General features: G+C 38.9%; 1 protein-coding gene and 1 long non-coding RNA gene across 3 annotated transcripts; one reads left to right on the plus strand and one right to left on the minus strand.

The window, feature by feature from the left end:
- The first annotated feature begins 409 nt into the window (after window positions 1–409).
- Window positions 410–2,100, plus strand: LOC140935179 (uncharacterized). The gene is made up of 3 exons (XR_012165172.1): window positions 410–491; window positions 768–862; window positions 2,007–2,100. It is a non-coding gene; the product is annotated as an uncharacterized lncRNA (long non-coding RNA).
- Window positions 2,101–4,656: 2,556 nt separating this feature from the next.
- Window positions 4,657–19,350, minus strand: LOC140935175 (glutathione hydrolase 1 proenzyme-like). Of its 2 annotated transcripts, XM_073384709.1 has the most exons (15): window positions 19,166–19,350; window positions 16,570–16,717; window positions 15,836–15,980; window positions 14,817–14,946; window positions 14,397–14,464; window positions 13,574–13,647; window positions 13,012–13,097; window positions 12,125–12,235; window positions 10,868–10,955; window positions 9,903–10,113; window positions 8,255–8,407; window positions 6,977–7,097; window positions 6,731–6,799; window positions 6,029–6,197; window positions 4,667–5,180 (listed from the first exon to the last, which is right to left on the minus strand). In XM_073384709.1, the coding sequence occupies exons 1-15, from the start codon at window positions 19,250–19,252 to the stop codon at window positions 4,996–4,998; spliced, it is 1,845 nt and encodes a 614-aa protein (XP_073240810.1). In that variant the 5' UTR covers window positions 19,253–19,350; the 3' UTR covers window positions 4,667–4,995. The 2 variants fall into 2 exon arrangements, with proteins under 2 accessions (XP_073240811.1, XP_073240810.1); XM_073384710.1 differs by lacking the exon at window positions 6,731–6,799 and having other exon boundaries at window positions 4,657–5,180.
- Window positions 19,351–20,375: the final 1,025 nt, after the last annotated feature.

Raw genomic sequence — 20,375 nt, forward strand, 5'->3', positions numbered from 1 at the left:
CTACTTTCAATTTCTACCTTACTTTTGCTAATCGTGGGTTAGTTAATTACATCAATCAAGATCTCTACACATTTCGTTGGAAAGTGGATACCGGCATTATGGACAGCGACCTCTAATCAGTTGGTAGAGATAACAAAATTAAATGCGGAGATCGTTTCTCTGACCCGCCTTTTCGGGCCACATTTTTTTCTACAAGGTGCGGGGAAGACTCGGGGAAATGGTTACTGCCGCAATAGTTATCTTGGTCGATTACAATTACAAGAAAACAAAGAGGAAGCGCTTTCACTTATCGGTGTACTGTCGGTTTAGCAAATCCCAATCAGCATGTACAACAGAGTAATCAAGTAATTAAAATACAAGAACAGAAAGCAAGGCTCATCCTTGATAACAATTATGTTTATACTTTTCCTTTAAGCTCGAGAACAACAAATTATTGATCTAAACCACAAGCTGATAACAAGTGCTACAGCCGGAGACTTCGAAACCTACTGGTATTTTTTTAGTAATATTTATAGAATTACTTGCTGTTTGAACGTTAAGCGATGGCAAGAGAGGATCTAGTGACAGAATTAACTGGTCACTTTAACATTAGTACAGGAACCGACCTACGTTTTCCTCTTTCTCTGACAAAGTACGCAAACCAACCTCGGAACGTATGACAATCAGATTAGCGACTTGTAAAAAAGGCTTACAATTAAACATTGAGTGAGTGAGTGAGCCATTTAATTTGTGTGGTTGCAAACCTCGGTCATTTTTACTGTTTTCAGTAAACTAGTGGATCCACAAGTTACATCGTTTGAACCAGTATCTCGAGGCAATTTGGTTGAAGGGCTGCAGTTTCACAAGTTCTATTTTGACAACGGTAAGAGACCTGAAAATAGCGCAAATTCTATGGCGCCATAAGTCGTTACTAAGGCGAACACTACTGTAAAGGACGTGGCATCGTTGACGCCCTTGTATTATCAAGAGAAGCTTAATCGCGTGTCTGGCACCTTAAATCACGGTAAATGTTAGGGTATCATCCACTGTAAAAATTCAATTTTTATGGTAGATGACTCGAGAAATTTTCAGTTTTCAATTGATTAGATAGAGCTCGATGAGAACTTATAACCCAGAACGTAGAAGAAGCAGTTTTAGCCTTGAACAGTAGCTAGTTTATTCCTCGCTGGCAGGGAGCATAACCTCGTCTATAATGAGAAACTGCTGAGGTAACTCAGTTTCGCCCCGTGTAAGGTAATCCGGCGGATTCAGGGTGGAAATTTTTGCTTGAGGAATCTGGAATTCTGGGCTTTGGAATGCGTACAAACAAGGTGGAATTTCCTCTTGGTACTAACGACTGGAATCCGGAATGTAAGTCCCACTGACAAGGAATCCGGACTGATCCAGTACCTGGAATTTTGGTAGCATGTCTGATTGCGGGTTCAAATGTGATGTTACACGGAGCGATTCGCAACGACGATATTTAGTGCAACACAGTATTACGACATTGTTGCGACGTTGTCTCGAACAGTTGCAACAATGTTCCAACATTGCAACGCAGTGTTGCGCTAAAAATCGAAGTTGCGAATCGTCTCGTGCAACATCACCGTAAAGGATATAATAGTCAGAAGGGGAGGGTGACCATTAGAAAACATATGGGGGTTGGGGGCGAAGTGCAAAAAAAGTATTTGTGCAAGGGAAAACTAAATGACACACAAAAAAATAATCATGCCCGCCAAATAACCCCCCTTTCTGAAGGATTTTTCTAGAGTGATTTTACTTGAACCAAGAAACAGATACTTACAAATAGTGCAAAACAGCAAGAGGTAAACAGAAGAAGACAATAGAATTAGTGCGTAGTATTTTACCACCAATTTCACGGTTCAGTTAAAATCACTCTAAGAGTTAATTTAGATCATCAAATAGAGCAAAGTTAGCGATAACACTCCTACGCAGATATTACAGTAAATTTGCATCGCAAGAACTTTTTACCGTTTGTTATAATTAGTTTGTGTCAATTTTTACAGTTTTAAGTAAAAGAGCGACCCCAATAAACTGGACAATTCTGTCGCCACGTGTTCACATGCTGGGAAATGATGCTGCGTGCATTTGCTATGTCCGACTTCAGCAGTTCATCAACAGGTAACACAATCCCTTTACCGTATTTTTGTGCTTCCGACACAACGCCACAGTTTCATTAGAAACTAGCTTTTTTATTAAGCCTTTTGCAGAAAGTTAATGTAATTTGGACTCGCAGAGTAAAAGGAATCCTGACTTTTTCCTCGCTGATAAATGCCAAAAAATGCGCGTGTCACTTACGAAGCAAACAAAACTGCCCAAGTTCTGTTCGCTTCGTTCATAGAAGCAACTCTCCCTAAACTCTTAAAATGGCCTTTTGTGATAAAGAGTTCGATCGATTGTAAGGCGCAGTTGGCAAAAATGCTCCCGCTTAAACAGAACTGGAGAGAGCCTATGAAAATTGCTTTCCTGGCGCCAAATGTTGAAAAGCTGGATATTTACCATCCCCCCAAAAATTATGGTTTGTTTTTGTTGTTGTTTTGTTTCACACTTTTCTCCCTCCTCATGGACGGGAGTATTACTGTCATCATCTTTACTTTAACAGTGACGGTGTTCCATTAACACGACAGTCCGAAGAAACACGGGTGTGGCAGAAACAACCAGGAAAATGGGTAGTAGTCCATTTCCATAAATCCAACGAGACGAACAGCCCAAGCAGCTAAAAAGACTGATTCGGGTCCCGTCCATTCTAATGTGTTTTCGATTAAAACGCATACATTTCGATGCGTTTAGGCCCTCCGTCCACACTAATACGCTGAGCGTTTTCATCGAAAACTCATCGATGAGAAAACGCTCTTGAAAGTGGATCAAAACGAAAACGCATACATACATCGTATTAGTGGGGACGGTCAAAAACGGCCGAGTGAAAAAACGATGACGTCATATGTACAGGCACGTGTGTTTGAAGCATGCGCATAGAGTCCTATTTACGTCACAACGTGCAATTGTATTGTTTTCGAACGTTTTAGTGTGGGCAGTCGAAAACGCATCAAAAAGGTAGTGTGGTCACGAATCCATCGATGCGTTTTTTATGACAACGAAAACGCATTCTTTTGAAAACGCATTAGTGTGGACAGGGCCTTTGGTCTTAGTCAATATACACCAACAGTTTGACAATCGTCTTGCTTGACGGGAACAATTGCTATACACGAGGAGAGCAACGGAGAAGGATTTGCAAGCAGGGAAATGAATAACATCATAGCAATGTAACGTGCAAATACTTTACTTTTGGAATTTTAGTTTTACATAAGAAATTACATATCTGTTGTAACTTCATTGTTGCGAATAAATAACCCATGCGTGTATTTGTAAGAATGTGTTAGCAATAGTAGTTTCTTTAGAAGTTTTCATTTTTAATTTACCATGGACGTAATTTGGAAGAAGGAGAATTCTTACAGAAAGCTCACAAAAAATTCCGAAATCTGGGTGAGAATCGGACTCACGACCCTCCAAGTTCTAATTCGGATTCTCTAACCACTGAGCTACGAGAGGCTCTATGCTGAGTAGGGTGGAAATTGAATTATTGCCTAGCTAGTCCCTGTACGGGGACCTTAAACAACGACGACGGCAACGGCAGCGAAAACGTCACCCAAAAAAAGAATTCGCGCTGTTTTAAACTTCATCGCTTATTCCAACTCTTCCACTTTGTCGTAGGATGGTAAAGGACTATATCTAGCTTCACAAAAGAAAAAGAAAATCGTTGTCTTGTGTTCCCGTCCTCCACAAAACATGAAATTAGGAAGTTTACGTTGTAGACGTGCATTGATGGCAAAGAAATGTACAAAAAAGCGTGATGCACGTGCAGGGTTGTTGTTTTGCCACTCTAACCCTATTGCTTTTTTGCCGTCTTCGCTGCCATCGCCGTCGTAGTTGCTTAAGCTCCCTAGTGACGTACCTGAGACGAACTCGCTCAGACTACGTGTAGTACTAGAGCGCTTACCATTTGTACGGAGATTTCGGCGAAAAGTTTCCGTCAAATGGTACCTGTATTGTTTTTGGCACCGAAAATAGGAACGGCATTGAGTTGTACCATTTACAAAATAAGGGCAAATTTTTCGCTTTCTCTCGACATGAAGCCTGGCACTAGAAATCCACACAAATGGTACAGAATATTTCGGTCGTTTCGGTAAAAAGGTAATACCTAAAAATAAATTTCCACGGGGATGAACCGTCCCATTTGAATTCTCCCCAGAATTTCCGGGTTTTCCATACAAATGGTAAGCCCTCCTAGTCACGTTTTATATTCGTAATATATCTGTGCAGGATACACAAGAACTGCAAATAATTTAAATTAAATATCTTCAAAAGGAAGCAACATAATTATCGCAGTTATGTACACAACTTAAGGAGTAACTGTTGAAGATCTTTATTCCACACATTAAATATTTGAATAGTCCAGTTTCGAATTAAAAATTACCGCTGAATATTAACATTAACGACACATTCATACAGGGTTAGCCTCGACGTGAAGTAAAATATTCACAAATTCTGGCAAGTAAGTGTTTGAAATTTGAATATACACAATAGTCTGAGTAATAAACAGGTCTTTTTCTCGTTGGAATTTGTGAATATAATACTTCAGATTGAGGCTAAGGCTGTAAAAAATGCGTCTTCACTTCTTTAATTCAGCGGTCATAGCGAACTCGAAAATGGACTATTGCATTATTATTTCAAATAATCGTAAACGGCAGCACAGTCTTTCCACTACCCGTGCGGTGGTTTGCCACTATCTTTCAGAATCGTAACCAGTCGCTACTTACGTGTTTTGTGTATGAGAGAAGAATGGGGTTAGGTTGAGGTGCGCGGGGACTTACGGGAAGGGACAAAGAAAAAATAGCCACGTAAATACCGACTGGATACGAGTCTGACTATCTTTCACAGTGTATGCGTAAGGTCTCCCCAAGTTTTAAAGTTCATTATCAAAACTCAATGAAGCAGTCAAAACTGAGCACTGCCTTGTGCTCCGCCTCTTCTACTGTCTGCATGAGCTGAGATCTTTTCTTGAAAATAAGATACACCATTCACATCTGCTACCGAAGCTTTATTATCCGTGACATTATGTCCCTTTTCACGCAAACTCTGCACAATACTGGCTTTAAGTTTTGAGTCTTTAAACCTATTACCTGCAAAATAGTAATACAGTGTTAGCTCCGTGAAACCCGAAAGTCAATATACGCACTAGCCTTTCCTCAGTGGTCTTTATACAGCAGTAGCGGAGAGAAAAAGTGAAAAGCACAGGTGATTTTATCTTGGTAATGTTTTTCCCCTATCATTTGATTTCACAATACATTGAGCAAGATTTTCAGTTTCTAATTCAGTTTGAATGGGAAGTAATGAGAAGAACACTAGTGCTAGTAGAGAAGAAGAGGGAACCGTCAGGCCAGTATTCTGCTCCACTTCTCATAAGTTTGTGTGCCAGGGAATGCGACTGATGCTGGCCTATGGTGCTTCTAGCAATTCTACCGAACGCCAATAAATTACATGATGATCGATGTTTCAATTTGAAGGGCAGATGTTTCGTATACAACCCTGTACTTATTACCCGAGAATAAAAATTGTTTTTTATATATATTATCCGCCCACGTTGTATAGTCACTAAGCTGTGACTAAATCATATCTGGCGATTAACAAAGCCTCAAATATACCAAAATAGCTTGCAAATTGCAATACAACCTCTCTCGTTGCTCCCGGCTGTTGATACGTTTTTCGAAACGACCTCAGTGGAGGCCGTATTCGCAGGCTAACACGCTTGTATGAGCAGGGAGTGGGGGGGGGGGGGGGGGGGGGGACATACCACTGAGAAGCCAAGGATAAGACTTTTAGTAAAAAAGAATCAAGAAAAATAAAGGAAAAGACTAACTAAGAAGTCATTTATTTATCTTGCGGAAGATTAAATTAGCAAAAATCAAACTAGTTCTCTACGAAACGTGCGCAGAGTAGGAGGGTGATAATGAAAGTACCGACAGCATACCTTCAATTTCTGTCAGACCAGTGTCTACTCCGTAATACACTCTAGCTCTTTCAATGGATTGACTCAATGAGTCTTCAAACGCAAGTTTATTGATTAAAACCTGCGCTACAGCCGACGGAATCTGCAAACCTCCGGAGCAGCCTACGGACATTCGGTGCCAACATCGCTTCTGAAGAAACATAAAACACAGAGCAGAATGGGAATTAGAAATTCTGAGCATCTCTTGCTACGTGGGCGACGCTGTACTCACTTGAACATCAAAACCTGTTGAAAATAGAGCATTTCAGGAAAAGCGTTTCCCGTGAATCCATCAACAATATAAACGTGCGCAGCAGGCGTTTGAAGCTCGGAGGGGTACACTTCAGAATTCTTGGTGGGGTGTGCCGCCCGGTTCTGTCGCCCTAAATCCTCACTCTTTCTTAGACCTAAATGTGCCTTTTTCAACAGGCGTTTTCAATCCTGACCTCTAAAATTTACTTCCATAAACTTTACCGTTTTCAGACATGTCTTCTGAAATTTCTACTCGATTTACCAACCCATTACCTTGTCCAAGAGAAGTCAACATATTGTTAACGCAATTTTTATTATTTAGTACCATTTGACACTCACTGTACGTGTGAGTCAAATACGTTTATACGCCCTCATGGATCCCTTGAGAACCATACCCGATTTCAGTCCAACCATAACTTATCAAAACTGTACCTCTTCATGAAGAACTGCAGTTGGTACCACTGAAGACAGAGGACGTCTGCCAGGAACCACAAAATTAGCCTACAACAGACAATAAACAAACACTCAAAAATGTACACTATGCAAAACGAAAACATTAAAATTATAAGCATTTGTTTCGTCACGCAATCCTCCTCAAACGGGGAAGACTGCATAACGTGCCAAAACAACGCCGACAACGTTTCAAGAAGCAACTCGAGCCAGTGACAGGTTTCTTACCGTGGGTGGTCCAGCGCCTTGTACATTCTGTACACCAGGTATGGAAAAATCTGCCATTTGATTGTTTAGGATGATTCCACTGTCCGTCATAATGCCAGAACCAAAATAGCCATTGATTGTACTAGACAAAAATATGCGACAGGAAAACAGATAAGCATGTTTTTCCTGGAGGTCGTTTCGATGCGAACTCAAGCAGTGAAATTGCACAAAATTTCGATCCCTTCAAGTTTTTGCGCGAGAACAAGAAAACCATTTTGGGTGAATATTCTTCGTTCTTTAAGCCAAGTACGTAAAACTACTTAAAACTCGACTGAATAAACTTCTATCGAAACGACCGGCAACCGTGGTGATCACTCTACTAATTTGTTGTTCACATTCACTGTTAACTCTTACGCTACAACTAAATCTGGGTTTAATTTAACAAAATAGGCTTTTTCTTCGTAACAAGCGATTGTTATCAACAACGCGTGAAAAGGTTCACATCTATCAAGTTTATCTTCAAGAGCAGTAAGTAACTGAAAACGTATTGAAAGACGTCCTTTTCCTCTATTAGGCATCACACATGCATGTAAATGCGCGCATTCACGATATTCAAGTTGTTATCAAACATTCCGACGGGTACACATTTGCAATCAAACCAGGTAAAACGCACCCCTATTAAAAGATTGGATTGATGAATTGAATATTTGAATATTTAAGCCGTTTTGTTGTTGCTAATACATGTACTAGTATCAGGTATGTAGAAATGAACCTCTTATCGGAAACTGCAAAGTTCAACAGATTAAATTTTCAAATAATCAATGGTGGGAGGGAGTACACTTGACTTGGTTCGGTTTGGGCGTACATACATACATGACAGGAGAGACACTGTCAAGACAAGTTTACTGACTAAGAAAACGACTCCATGTTAAGGTTTGTAACTCAGGGGGACTCCTATATAAAAGTGACGGGGCTGCTCGTCGGAAAATTCGAATTAAACCCCTTAGGGTGACCGATGTGGGTGTGGCTCAAGCTTAAACTGACCCCTAAAACAGACCATACTAAAACAGGCACCACGACATGTCTTGCAAATTTCTGTTTGCACAGCCCTAAGCGATACCTGAATTGGCAAATATAGTGACTTTCCGTTCCACACACCCAAAATGAGACCGAAATCTACAATTTACACCCCTAAGAGAGACGACCAGCATCCCCGTCACTTTTATACGGGAGTTCCCCCCCCCCGGGGGGTTGTACCCGGACTGACAGTGCGACGCTTAAACTCTAATTCACCCTCACCTGGTGAGACTTACGATGTCCCCATCAGGGCCTATAACTGACACATGCGCTGTACCATGTGGTAAGGATTGATCAACATCAAGTCCATAATGAGATTCTCCATACGTTCTATTGGCAGAAATTTTTGATCGGAGCAACTTTGCGTACTCTTTGCTGAAAAAGAAGAGTTAAAACTTACAGTTAAACAACCAAAACACGGGCAATGAACATAAGTGCTTGTAAGATGGCACTTATCATAAATGGTTTGAACCATGTCATAAATGGGTGGTATATGATAGTCCGCGTAAAATGAAGTCCTGAATATAGCCTGCGTGGCAGGTGTTAAAAGGGGAAGGGGAAGGGGGAACGCCTGAGGCAGGCTATCCTGAATAGGACAGTTGTTGAGAATGACGAGCAGTAACTCATTTTGAACCTAAAGATGACTTCCGCATAGGTTGTCCAAACGTCAGTCACAGTCCTACTCTCTCCCACCCACTCACCTACCTACTTAGGATTTCATTTTATAAACTTTACAGCAAGTTTAAATCGAAGCAAGTACATAAAACGCCAAAACCTTCAAGTCAGTGGACTTTTTATTCTTTCTTGCTTTGTAGGTATAAGGCTCCGCTCAATTCACGCCATTCTGCATTCATGAAGACATTTACATGTAGCGTCATCTGCGATAATAAACCCGACAGTCATCTCTTCTAAAAATTTGGGTAAAAATTTGAACAGCTCTCGAGTCAATAACAAGCGAACTTTGAAATTAAAAAGCCAGCTTGCAATTGCCTTGTTTGCTGGTGTCAATCATAATTACGATCACAACTAACGAGTCTTGAAACAGAAACACAAAACAGATCGAAATCCACCAATAGGGGTATACAACTGGCTGCCCAGTCCGCTCTATTGTCCATGCAGGCTGAGAGTTCGCTGGTGGATGCCACCCGAGCGTCCCTCATCAGAGTGTCTATAAATGAAGACACTGGGCGGCCGCGTCCTAGGTGTCCGTGTGTTGGCCGCCACAGGACAAGCTGGCTTGCTGGAAATTCGCGGGGACGGTTGCAATGGCCAGTAAGGCTAAGCCTTCTGAATCCGATCCTGTCTGACAAAGTTGGAAGGTCGCCGTACAGTTCGGCGATGGTAACTCGATCTCGCCAACTGGCATTAAGAACACGGCGGAAAAACGTGCGTCTCAATTTTGGCCCAATCTCGAAACCTCGGAAAAGTTTTTGATGGATCTCGAAGTCCCGTGTTCGGGTGATTTTTGCGTCTCGGAGTCTCGATTTTTTTTTTCAGTCTTTTTTGCCGACGGGTTTCGGAGTCTTGGATTTGTCATTTTTTCTTTCCGTTTGGTCTTCAGGAGTCGAATTTTTGAGAGTTCACGAGAGTTCATGCCGATACAGATTATCGAACTGAGTTAGTATATTAAGAAAGTAAAACAAGGCAATATATTGGTGGGCTTCCGTCTCGGGCTCGAAATTTTAAAACTAGGGTCCTGCAGTCTCGAATTTACCATTTAATACTCCTACCAATCACAAACCTCTAACCACGACCTTTTAATTTCGTTGAAGTAAACGTAATTTTCCTAAGATGATTGACGCCAGGGAAGAACGCAAACCTTAGTTGAAAAAGCGCAGTACTTAGCCATTCTTGTGGTCGTAACCTTTACCTTAATATTCTCTTGGTAATGTTAGTAGCGTTCTTGCTGTCCTCAAGCAATGATCTTTCGGCAAACGCAAACTTTATGGCCTCTACAATATAGTGATAGGTAAGGCTCTTGTCTTGATCTCCTCGAGTAAAGTTAAATCCTTCCAGTATATTCAGCATCGATACCAATACGGGTCCACCGGATGGAAGAGGAGTAGTAATCACCTGATAACCTAAAAACAACAAAAACGATGCCATGATAATAAAAACACCATGTCTTTTAATTGAACCAGCTTTGTAAGAGAAGTTAGGCACTGGTTATCTCCGAGCTAGCCTGGCACCAGGCTCCTTAGTTGGGGAAAAGGGAGAAAGGCTATAGTTAGGTAATAGGGACTGAAGGGGAAAGGGTGGCCCCGGCCATTCCCCCACTTCCCTCTTCCCATCTCCCCGCGATAAATATCCTTCTTTCCCCAACGGAGAGCCTGTTCACAAGCGGTTGCCGATCGTTTCGATAAAAGTTTTTATTCAGTCCAGATGTAAATAGTTTCAAATACTTGGCGTAAAGAACAAAGAACATTCACGGCAAATGTTTTTCTTGTTAACGCCTAAACTTAACTTGAAGTGGTCAAATTTTTTGTGCAATTGAACTTCTTGGGTTCGAATCGAAACGACTTGTATTGAAACGACTAGTTTCGTCACAAGTAATATCCAAGCATGCCACCACATTTGGCCTTACAAGATGGCAGTTGTTCAAAAACACTGAACAACCCAAATAATACCGTAGAAAAAAGATGCATCTCCTCTTTTTCCCAGCAAAAGAATTAGAAAAGACATCGCCTATTTTTACCCCAAACTGAACCAGTTCAAACCTGACACGATTTATTTGTCTTGGGCACGCACTTTGGTTTATCTGGGTGAATAGATACATGTAGCTTCTCAAAAAACCAGTTAAACGTACTCAGTTAACCAAATGCATTCAACACTTACCTAAGAAAGAAGCATTAATGGCGTCCTTTAAAATTGGTTTGTATTCTTTTAGATCTTCTTTTGTGAGTATTCCATTTGCAGATTTGACCTAAGCAAGTTGAAAATGCAAATTAACGAATGCTAAAATGTTCATTGTTCATGAGTTCGAACTCTGAAAGTAACCTGTAGACTTTATACATTTTTTTTCTATTTACAATGTTTAAACTCTTTTTATACTAAATATGAGTTTGAGAATGGAAAGAGGCCTTCATGTATGCAAACATCATTTGTCAGAGAATTCAAGAAAAATGGGTAGAAAAAAGAAAATTAATATGTTGATATTCAGACTATTGTAAGCCAGCACTTACACCACAAAAGAAAAGACGTGTCAAAAAATCTCTCTCTATAAGCAAAATCGGATGTTAATCATCCCTTCAAAGCTATCATAACAAGGCGATACTTGAAAAGCAACTGCGATGAGACAAAAGACTGACTGGAGTCTCTGAATTAATTAGACTGTTCACAGACCCCTATTTTGTTTTCACAAGAAGGTCAGGGTCGAGCACTTACCGGTATGGGCAGCCATCTTGGGTTCATATGCACCGAGGGGGCTGGTGTCAATTTGACACTCATCCCCCGACTAGAAGCGGAACATTTGAAACCAAGATGGTCAACCATTCCGCAAAGTGCAACATCTTGACGATCTTATGGAAAGAAGAAACAGACAAAATCTCCCTCAATCCACGAATAATCTGGAAAGCAGTCATTTCCATATCATTTTAGCCAAGCTGGAGAGGTGTACATGTAGGAGATGCTTGAGAGCATGGGGTGTAAAAGAGCAAAAAGATAAGGAGTGCAGGAAAGGACAGAAAAAGAAAAATGAGGTTCATTTTCTTCCCCACCCCTCACCCTGCTTTTCATTTGCTCTGCTCCTTTATTTTTTGTCCCCTATTTTTTGTCCTGCTTCTCTAGCTCAACTAAAAAGAACAAAGAAGATGGCTATCGAGGCCAGCACACAGACCAACAAGCTGACTGGTCTGTTCACAGCTATTGACAAATCATTAAGAGCTTTTTCCTCTTATGAATCCCTTCCTTGTCTCTTCGTACCAATCCTTCTTTTACCTGTTTGTCTTATGTGAGCTTTTTTTTAACCAAGAGGAATTAATTCAAGAGAAATTCCTGAAAGAAAAAGAGACTGACTGCATGGATTTTAAGTAAGCACAGGGTGCTTTTATTTAATTTAAACGTGACTGCACCATATTATTTGAAACTACTTACTGCATCTTCTATACTCTCTGCTATAGGTCCACTGTACAATGCATCAGCACCTTTAACTGCTATTTGTTGCAGTGTTTTTGCCAGAGCAGGATTGCTCATTTTATCCCCTTGCTAAAAATTTTAAGGAGAAACAGTTGGGGTTGAACTTCATATTATTTGAGCTCGTGGGAAGTCTTGTGAAAAGGAATAAAAATAAATCACAACAAAAACAAAATGACTCAATAATCATGATGTACATTTTAATGTGCATGCGTGTACTTTCAAGTGGTACTTTTGTGATCAACATTTTCTTAATGTCCCTTTTATGCTCAGGGGTGCCACATATATGAAAATAGCAATAATAAAAACTTCAAAACCCCATCTTATGAAAAAATCCTGAAAAACCAACAGGAAATAGTTAAAGTAGTGCTCAACAGGTTTCAATAGAAAGCTCAGATGATAGGATCTCATCCTAAGAGAATATTTAAAAAAACTTGTTAGAACACCAATAAAACATCTCCTGGACTAAGCAATGGTTATAGAAGCATTATCTTGCACTTAAAATAAGAATTAACTTGTATTTTTGTATCCATAGCAGACACCCATTCTTTGTAGAATGGCCATTTTTAAAACACACCCCTTCAGTGTCCAAAAACATAGATCTTGTTGTATTATAAAGTTACCACCTTATCACATGCTTTTTAAATTGATATAAATAAGGCAAATTATTTATAATTAATTTTATATGTTATGGATCAAAAGTACATGTAAATTCAGGTTAAAATTATTTAACCTAGGTTGATTCTCAATTTCCTTTGTGTCCTAGCCCTAATTATTCCACTTATGTTCAGAAATGCATGCAATGCCGAGAAAGATAATTATTTTAGTGTATACCAATACAACATTACCTTTAAAAAAACACCCTGTGGTGCAACAAGTTTTCCCAGCTGTGTGCTAGCTACATCTTCTATTTTTAGTGTTGTTAGACTTCTCTCTGCAAAGTCAACAGTTTCATTCATTTAGCATTAATTCCACCAGCCTTCATCTATCTCACCCTTAATTATCACAGACACTTCCTTCTGTTTCTATCTTTTCCAGTTTTTTCTCTCTGGATTTGAGAGTTTTCAGGAATAGAGTCCATGTAAGGAGAGGTTTCAAAAACTATTCAATGTGTCAGAGCAAGCAAGCTAAGATAGGAGACAGTTTAAACCATTCTAATAGCAGACCCTCCATTACAATAGAAATTGGAAACCTATCAATGCAAGAAAATTTGGTTATAATGTCAGTGAATAAAGCCCATATAGACCTTCACAGAGGTACTATAAAATCTCTATTATTAAGTATTCAAATCATAATCATGGCAGGTGTTACTTAAAAGAAAAGATCCATGACAAAAATAATGGTACAAAAAAGCTCAACACTACTGAACCTTGTGGTTGTCTGTTATTGGACAAAGATTTTCAGCCTCACCTGTATGTTCAGTGACTCTAAATCCTTCTTTTGCAATCTTAATAGCAGGCTTGATCACATCTGACCACTTTAACCTACATGTACACATGTAATACAATCATGTATATAAAACTTTTGTTTATCATGACATGAAAATCTTTCTCATTCCCTGGAGAGCTTAAAATTTCCAATGTTGAGACTATAATCTAAGTTTATAATATGATGATGATGATGATGCGCTTAGAACAGCGATGTATAAGCGCTATATAAATTCCATTATTGTTATTATTATCATTATTATTATGATGATGATGATTATCATTATTATTCATTACCATAGAGTGTGTTCTTGACATGGCTGGTCCTAGCAGCAATTGCAAGAGGTATCATGTATGTCACAATATAAAGGCCTTACTCTCCATTTAAGCCTCTCAGTAGAAAAAGCATCTACCAGGTCTTTGAGAGGTATATAATAGCCGTCAAGAATTATTACACCTTTAACTAATAATTTACTACTGAGCATAAAATTAACCATAATCATCAATCAGCAAAACGTTATCAATGATGCTACATGTTTCTGAGAAAATCTACAATCAATATTGGGGATAGGACATATAGCTTGGAGAAAAGTACATTAAAGGCAGCTATGATTTCGTAAATTTGTTGATGTATCATGATCAAAATATCTCGATATCTCGTGGAAATATTGATTATCATCATAGGAAGAAATCTTGTCACCAATACATTGGTGCAGTATTGCAGTCCTGGCCTAACAGACACTCTTTTAGCACTGCCAGAAGTTGCCTTCTTGTGACCCCAGCTTTGAGAGTGATTCTCAACTTACTTGCCATACTTCTTGTGTGCTGCTTCATATCCTCTAATTTCTCCAGGCACAGCCACTGCTAAGCCACCCTAGAATTATATCAAAATAAGAATGAAGCACACAAAGAAGGTTTAATGGTACTTCTTTTTACAACTACAACAACAAAATATTTTTTCAATTTCATTGATACAGCCTCCCTTGTTTTGGAGTAAAAATAGCTCTAATGACTTATGATGACAACTTTTTCTAACCCAAGACACTCATGGAGAAGCACTAGCTGAACCTACAGAGAGTACAGTGTGTGGTGCCTGCTTTTAAAAGAGAGGCTTACCGGTAGTTTTGTTACCTTTGGCTTTATAATAATTATGGTTCTAAGCTCCTTTAAAGGTAATCGTGAATATAGTTGATGCCAACAAATAACATTAACCATTTTTTTCTTACCCAACTAGCAAGAGACTTATTTCCATGAAACATGTTCTTAGAAGCAGCCATTGGTGCAACCTCTCTGAAATCAACCACTGTTGCTACTTCTCTGTTTTGTTCAGGAACTACAATCAGCATAAAACCACCACTGCGAGTGATAAATTAATGCAGTTACAATATTAAATATTGTAGTTACACACTGACAGAAAATATAATCAAACTATGTGAGTATACACAGTGTCACATCAATTGATTGTCATTATCTTCTAATGGTAGTCAAATAAGGAGGTCACGCTGGATGTATTCAAATAAAAAACAACACAGACATCACCATGCAGATAGCACACTTATGTTGGGTAGCCTGTGTTCACACGTTCATCACCCTATACACCAAGATTTTTTACTTTTGCCAGTGTACAGTATGATTTTTTTTTGAGTATCAGGCTTTTTATAATGCTCAGATATGTACACGACAAGAACCCTCAATTAATTTATGCTAGTTAGGGATGTGCATACATCAATTAATTGGCAATGTGGTCCACTTTCTTTTTTCTAAATTTCATGTATGATATACTTGTTTATCATGATTAAATACTATACAGTGAAACCCCACATTACAGCCACTTTTTTGGCCGTCCAACAAAACGGCCGTACATTTTCTTGTAAAAAAAACACTTGTTAATACGGTCACCCGTTAATACGGCCAAATGTTTTGGCCCATTGGCAACCGTATTAACGGAGTTCCATTGTACATAGAAAAGTTAACTGAGCACTACCTTTCATTGCATATTAAAATCGTGCTAAACACAAGTTGGATGGACATTATGAGCAGGCAACAGCAAGAGTGAGTAGCAAGTATATGCGTCTGTATCTTTTGTAATGGATGTCGCGCATGTTGGTCATTGCATTTACATGTTTTTTGTGTATTTAAACAGTGGGACCTGAGTCCCAATATCAGCAACATGCAAGTTTTATGTTCTGATTGATTCTCATGAATCCAAATGTCCCGAAGGTTTCAAAGTAAGGCAAAAACATACCCTCCCAATCCTGAGCTCTCTGGGTTCATGACACCAACACATAACATACTCCCAATAGCGGCATCAACTGCTGAGCCACCTTTCTTGATCAAGTCCAACCCAACATCAGCACATTCTTTTACATCTGATACAACAGCTGCATGACCTATAGAGAAAATAAAATAGTAGACCTGATTGCTGACTTAAAATCAAAGAATGATTGCAAGACAGGAGAAAATTTGGTCACCAGAAAATAAGGAAATTTTGTGAAAAATCACATAAGTAAGTAATCAAAATGGCCACTCAAATAATTTTATTGCAATTTGGTGACAAGGAAGAGGTAAAAGAGTTGAATTTTTAAGAAAACAGAGTATAAATAACACTTCATTCAAAAAAGACTAATAATATCTCACTTAAAATTTAGAGACACCATAAACACTAACCAATAAAAACCTAAAAAAAAAAAACAAACAATAAAAACCCAAGATTTGGCATACGACAATTAAACAGAGCAATAAATAATTCCATTGCCTATTCTCTTAGAGACCATACAAATGGCATCAAAATGCTCCAATCAAACAAGGAAACTTTCAAAACAATATCAGTAAGAAAGTACTGGGCACTTTTAAGACTTAACTTGAATTCATGACCGCACATGAAAGCTTGACCATGCATTCAAAGTAATAATTACTACAGTGAGATAACTCAGCTTTACTTTTGGCTTAAGAATGAAAGGGTTAGCCATTGTTTGATACCTGTATGATGACTTCCGGTGTAGATATCAATGATCAGAGCTGCTGTTATAGCAGTTGCAAATATCATGCATGCCAGTATGATCATACGGACCTCTCGTGCTCTGTTGCGCTTTCTGGTCACATGATGCCCACTGCTTATTGGTGGAATCTGTAGACAACAAGCCAAGCACCATATCAGTGCATTCAGGGATGGATCCAGAAAATTCAGATGGGGATGGCCAGATTCTTGCCAGCCATATATAGATACTATTTATCTATTTTGGGCTTGGAGATGAGTTCACTGCTCCTAAGTTGTCTGTACATAACCTAGGAGTCATCATGGATAATTGCTTTTACATGGAACAACATGTAAAAAAGATATGTGGTGAGGCAAATTATCATCTCAGGAATATATCAAATATTCACAAATATCTCACCCAGGAATCTGCTCAAATTCTCATCCATGCTTTTATTGTACATGTAGTTCTGAGCTTGACTACTGTAACTCACTTCTATGGTATTCCAAAATACTTAGTTTGTAGATTACAGCGTGTTCAGAATACGGCAGCTCGCATTGTCACATTGACAAGGAAGTATGATTCGATTACCCCTATAATGTTCAAGCTACACTGGCTCCCTGTACATTCACATATTTTTTTTAAGCTCCTGTTATTAGTCTATAAAGCAATCAATGGCAAAGCACCCTCTTATATTTCTAGTCTCCTGAGCCATCATAGGTGCTCTCGGTCCTTGTGCTCCAGTGGGCAAGAACTGCTTACTGTGTCACTGGCTAAACTAAAGACTTATGGAGATTGGGCATTCAGCATTGCTGCGCCAAGGCAATAGCATAACTTGCCTCTTAGCATTTGTAAATCTCCATCAATTGCTATTTTTAAAAGACATTTAAAGACTTATCTTTTTAAAGAAGCCTATGGTTTTTAACTTCTATTAATTTTTTATTACACATTTTTTATTTCTTTCATTATCTGTAATTGTATCGTAGTATTTTTAGATTTTAGATTTTTAACTTTCATTTCTTGTAAAATGTATACATAATTATTTTTAAGCTTTGTAACTAATTTACCTTGGTATTTTATTTTAATTCTTAGCTTTTAGGTTCTATGTTAACATAATCATTGTAAAGCCCTATGAAAGAGTAGCTGAATAGCGCTTTATAAATTATTATTATTTATTATTTATTATACTGAGAATTCTTTAAAAATACTACTAAATTTCACAGAAAAAGGCATGGCCCAGTCCACTTGGCTGACCCCGGCCCTTAAATCCACCCATGGCATTTATGCAGGGCTTCTAATAGGTCACAGAAAAAAGTCAAATTTTACGGGATTTTCGGCTTTTTGTTAATTGGCAGAAAAATCGGCTGATCTTGCCGGACATTTCAGGGCAAACTTTGCCGAGAAACAATCCGTAAAAAACAGCTCGTTGCGATGGAATGTTTTGGGCAAATTTTGCTAAAATCTATCAGTTTTGCATTGATCTGACCAGCATTGTTAGCGTTTTTAACAGAGGTAAGCATTTGCTCTTTCAACAATGCGCTTGAGAAATGAGCCAATCTACAGACGATGTATGTGTCATCAGTATGGCATTACTCTCCTCGAGGTGCAGACATCTCTCCCATAAAACATCCTCAGAGGCAAGGAGGGAAGAACGACAGCTGTGTTTGCAACCTGGCAAGAGACCTCATGTGGTTTGATTTTTGTAAAGGAACGTCTCGTGTGAGCTACCACTACATGTAGCCCAGGTAGGTCTTTGCATTTTGGGTAGTCACTTACAGGAGGTTCAACTGTATTTTGAAAACGGCACAATGACCATTGAAAATCACATTCAAAGATGTTTACTGCTAAAAATATTGAGCTCATTCTAGTGTTGAACAAGCTCTGTAGGGGAAACTTTTAGCTACATAATACATCTTACGTGTACCTGTCCTTTGCCAGTTAGAATTGCTGAAAAGTTATTAAACATTATGGGGTGTATATATAAATGCAAAATTTGCAATAAATTTACTCTACAAATATAAGCAAGCGAATATTAACGTTAAAAGCTGACGTTTCGGTATCATCATGACACCTTCTCAAGGCAAAATGAATAAATAATGCTAAGATTTGATTTCTATAGTTTCTACAAATTAGCATAATAATTTGCATTAATTTAATAATTTGCCATAAAGTCTCTTTTATATTCTACAAACCGAGTGCAAAGACTAATCATACATACTAACGAGAACTTTTTCATGGTAGTTATGTGCAAACAAGCATGCGAAATGTAGCCTATGTCGACAACTGTTTATTTGCCTCCAGAAATTCAGCTCTAACTGCCAAAATTCCCTTTTCCTGGTTTCCTGAGTCATTCAGTACGCTAGTATTCACTAGGCAAATCACTATCAAAATGATGTTGTGCGGCTATGTGTTTAGCTAATTTAAGCTCATTTACGTATACGTTAACCCTAAATGAAAACGAATCTAACCGTGCTGATTAGGATCAAGTTACACACACAATAGACAAATTGTTTAACTACAGTGGTTGAATTAGAGGGAAAAGCTTAAAAGGAGCGTACGCAAATTAAACTTTCGATCTGATGGCTTCCGTTGGTCCTAACCTGTTGTTCCCAGCTGTGTTCCTCATTATGCTGAATAAGACGATCTGTATCGTTCGCAAAGTTGGTCATCTCTGCTTCGCCAGCCATTTCTCATATCTTGTTCCACAATAAACGGTGATTAGAAGGAATTTATAGACGGAAAAATACAGCTGTTTCTGAAAATGGTCTCTTCTCTTCGGCATTAACAATATCGGTACCAGATCTCTCTCCTGCATAGTTCATGTGCACAGCATACCCAGATGATCGCGTACTGGGAGTCACCGGCTGGGTATCCCAGGGGCCGGGCTGGGTATGCACCGCTCTAAACATATCACATATGGTCGCCGCTTACGAGAGCTTAGATCCGGTTCAGACGCCGGCTCCACTCATATGCCGAACCTGACTGATGAATTAAGTACGGCAAAAGAGCGGCGTCTGAATCAATTTGGTGCGGCAGTTTTAGATTATTGCGGCAAAAGCGTTATTAAAGTTCGACAGAGTCTGTTTAACTTTTGTCGAACTTAACTTAGGTAATTAGGTTCAGCAAATGAAAAGTAGGGCGTCTGAACCGGGCCTTATTCTCGTAAACGATCAGCTCTGTTTGTAGCCACTTCCCGACATTCCTGAGGTGGTAGCTTTATGTCTTTCCAAGTGAAAAAGGTCACATGATGAACTGTGACGTCAAATGTGCATCTTGAGTTCCAAGCCACCAAGCCCGCAGTCGCCCAGTTGAAATCTTTAAAATCCTTGTCAGACTCAAAGAAGCAGCAAGGGTCCTGGTCAACGGTCATTCCAGACTACATATAAATAGCCGGAGAGTATAAAACCCCGGATACAAAACACGGAAAATAGTAACCTTTAAAGAGGGTGACACCTTTTACTATGAAAATATTTTCCCTAGTGGCCCTCTAAAAAAATAATGATAAAAAGCCTATGAATAAAGAGTGATAACAATAAAAGAATGATCTTAAAAATTCTTTAAAATTTAAATACTGGAAAATTGTGAAATGTTAAAAACGAATGTGAATAGATTAGTAAAAAGGAGAATCTGTCTACAAGGGATATTAAATACCTACGGAAATTTAAAGACTCAGAATAACTTTTTAACTTTAAAATTGTCCACCCCTGTGATGGTTCGAGGCGGTGTTATTAATCGGTAGTCTTCATCAAGCTAAAGGATGTAGTTGGTTCTAAGTTAAAAGCATTGTATTCTTTTATGGACGAATAGAAG

Source organism: Porites lutea, chromosome 4, assembly GCF_958299795.1.
Source record: "Porites lutea chromosome 4, jaPorLute2.1, whole genome shotgun sequence".
Lineage (NCBI taxonomy): Eukaryota > Metazoa > Cnidaria > Anthozoa > Scleractinia > Poritidae > Porites > Porites lutea.

Excerpts from the sequence above, each read along its gene's own strand:
- LOC140935175 (XM_073384709.1), bottom strand. The coding sequence starts at position 19,252 with ATGGCTGGCGAAGCAGAGATGACCAACTTTGCGAACGATACAGATCGT. Across the intron at positions 13,098-13,573 it reads TAGAGTCACTGAACATACAG|AGAGAAGTCTAACAACACTA; the intron begins GTGAGGCTGAAA and ends TTGACTTTGCAG. Across the intron at positions 8,408-9,902 it reads ATTACCAAGAGAATATTAAG|CAAAGAGTACGCAAAGTTGC; the intron begins GTAAAGGTTACG and ends CTTCTTTTTCAG.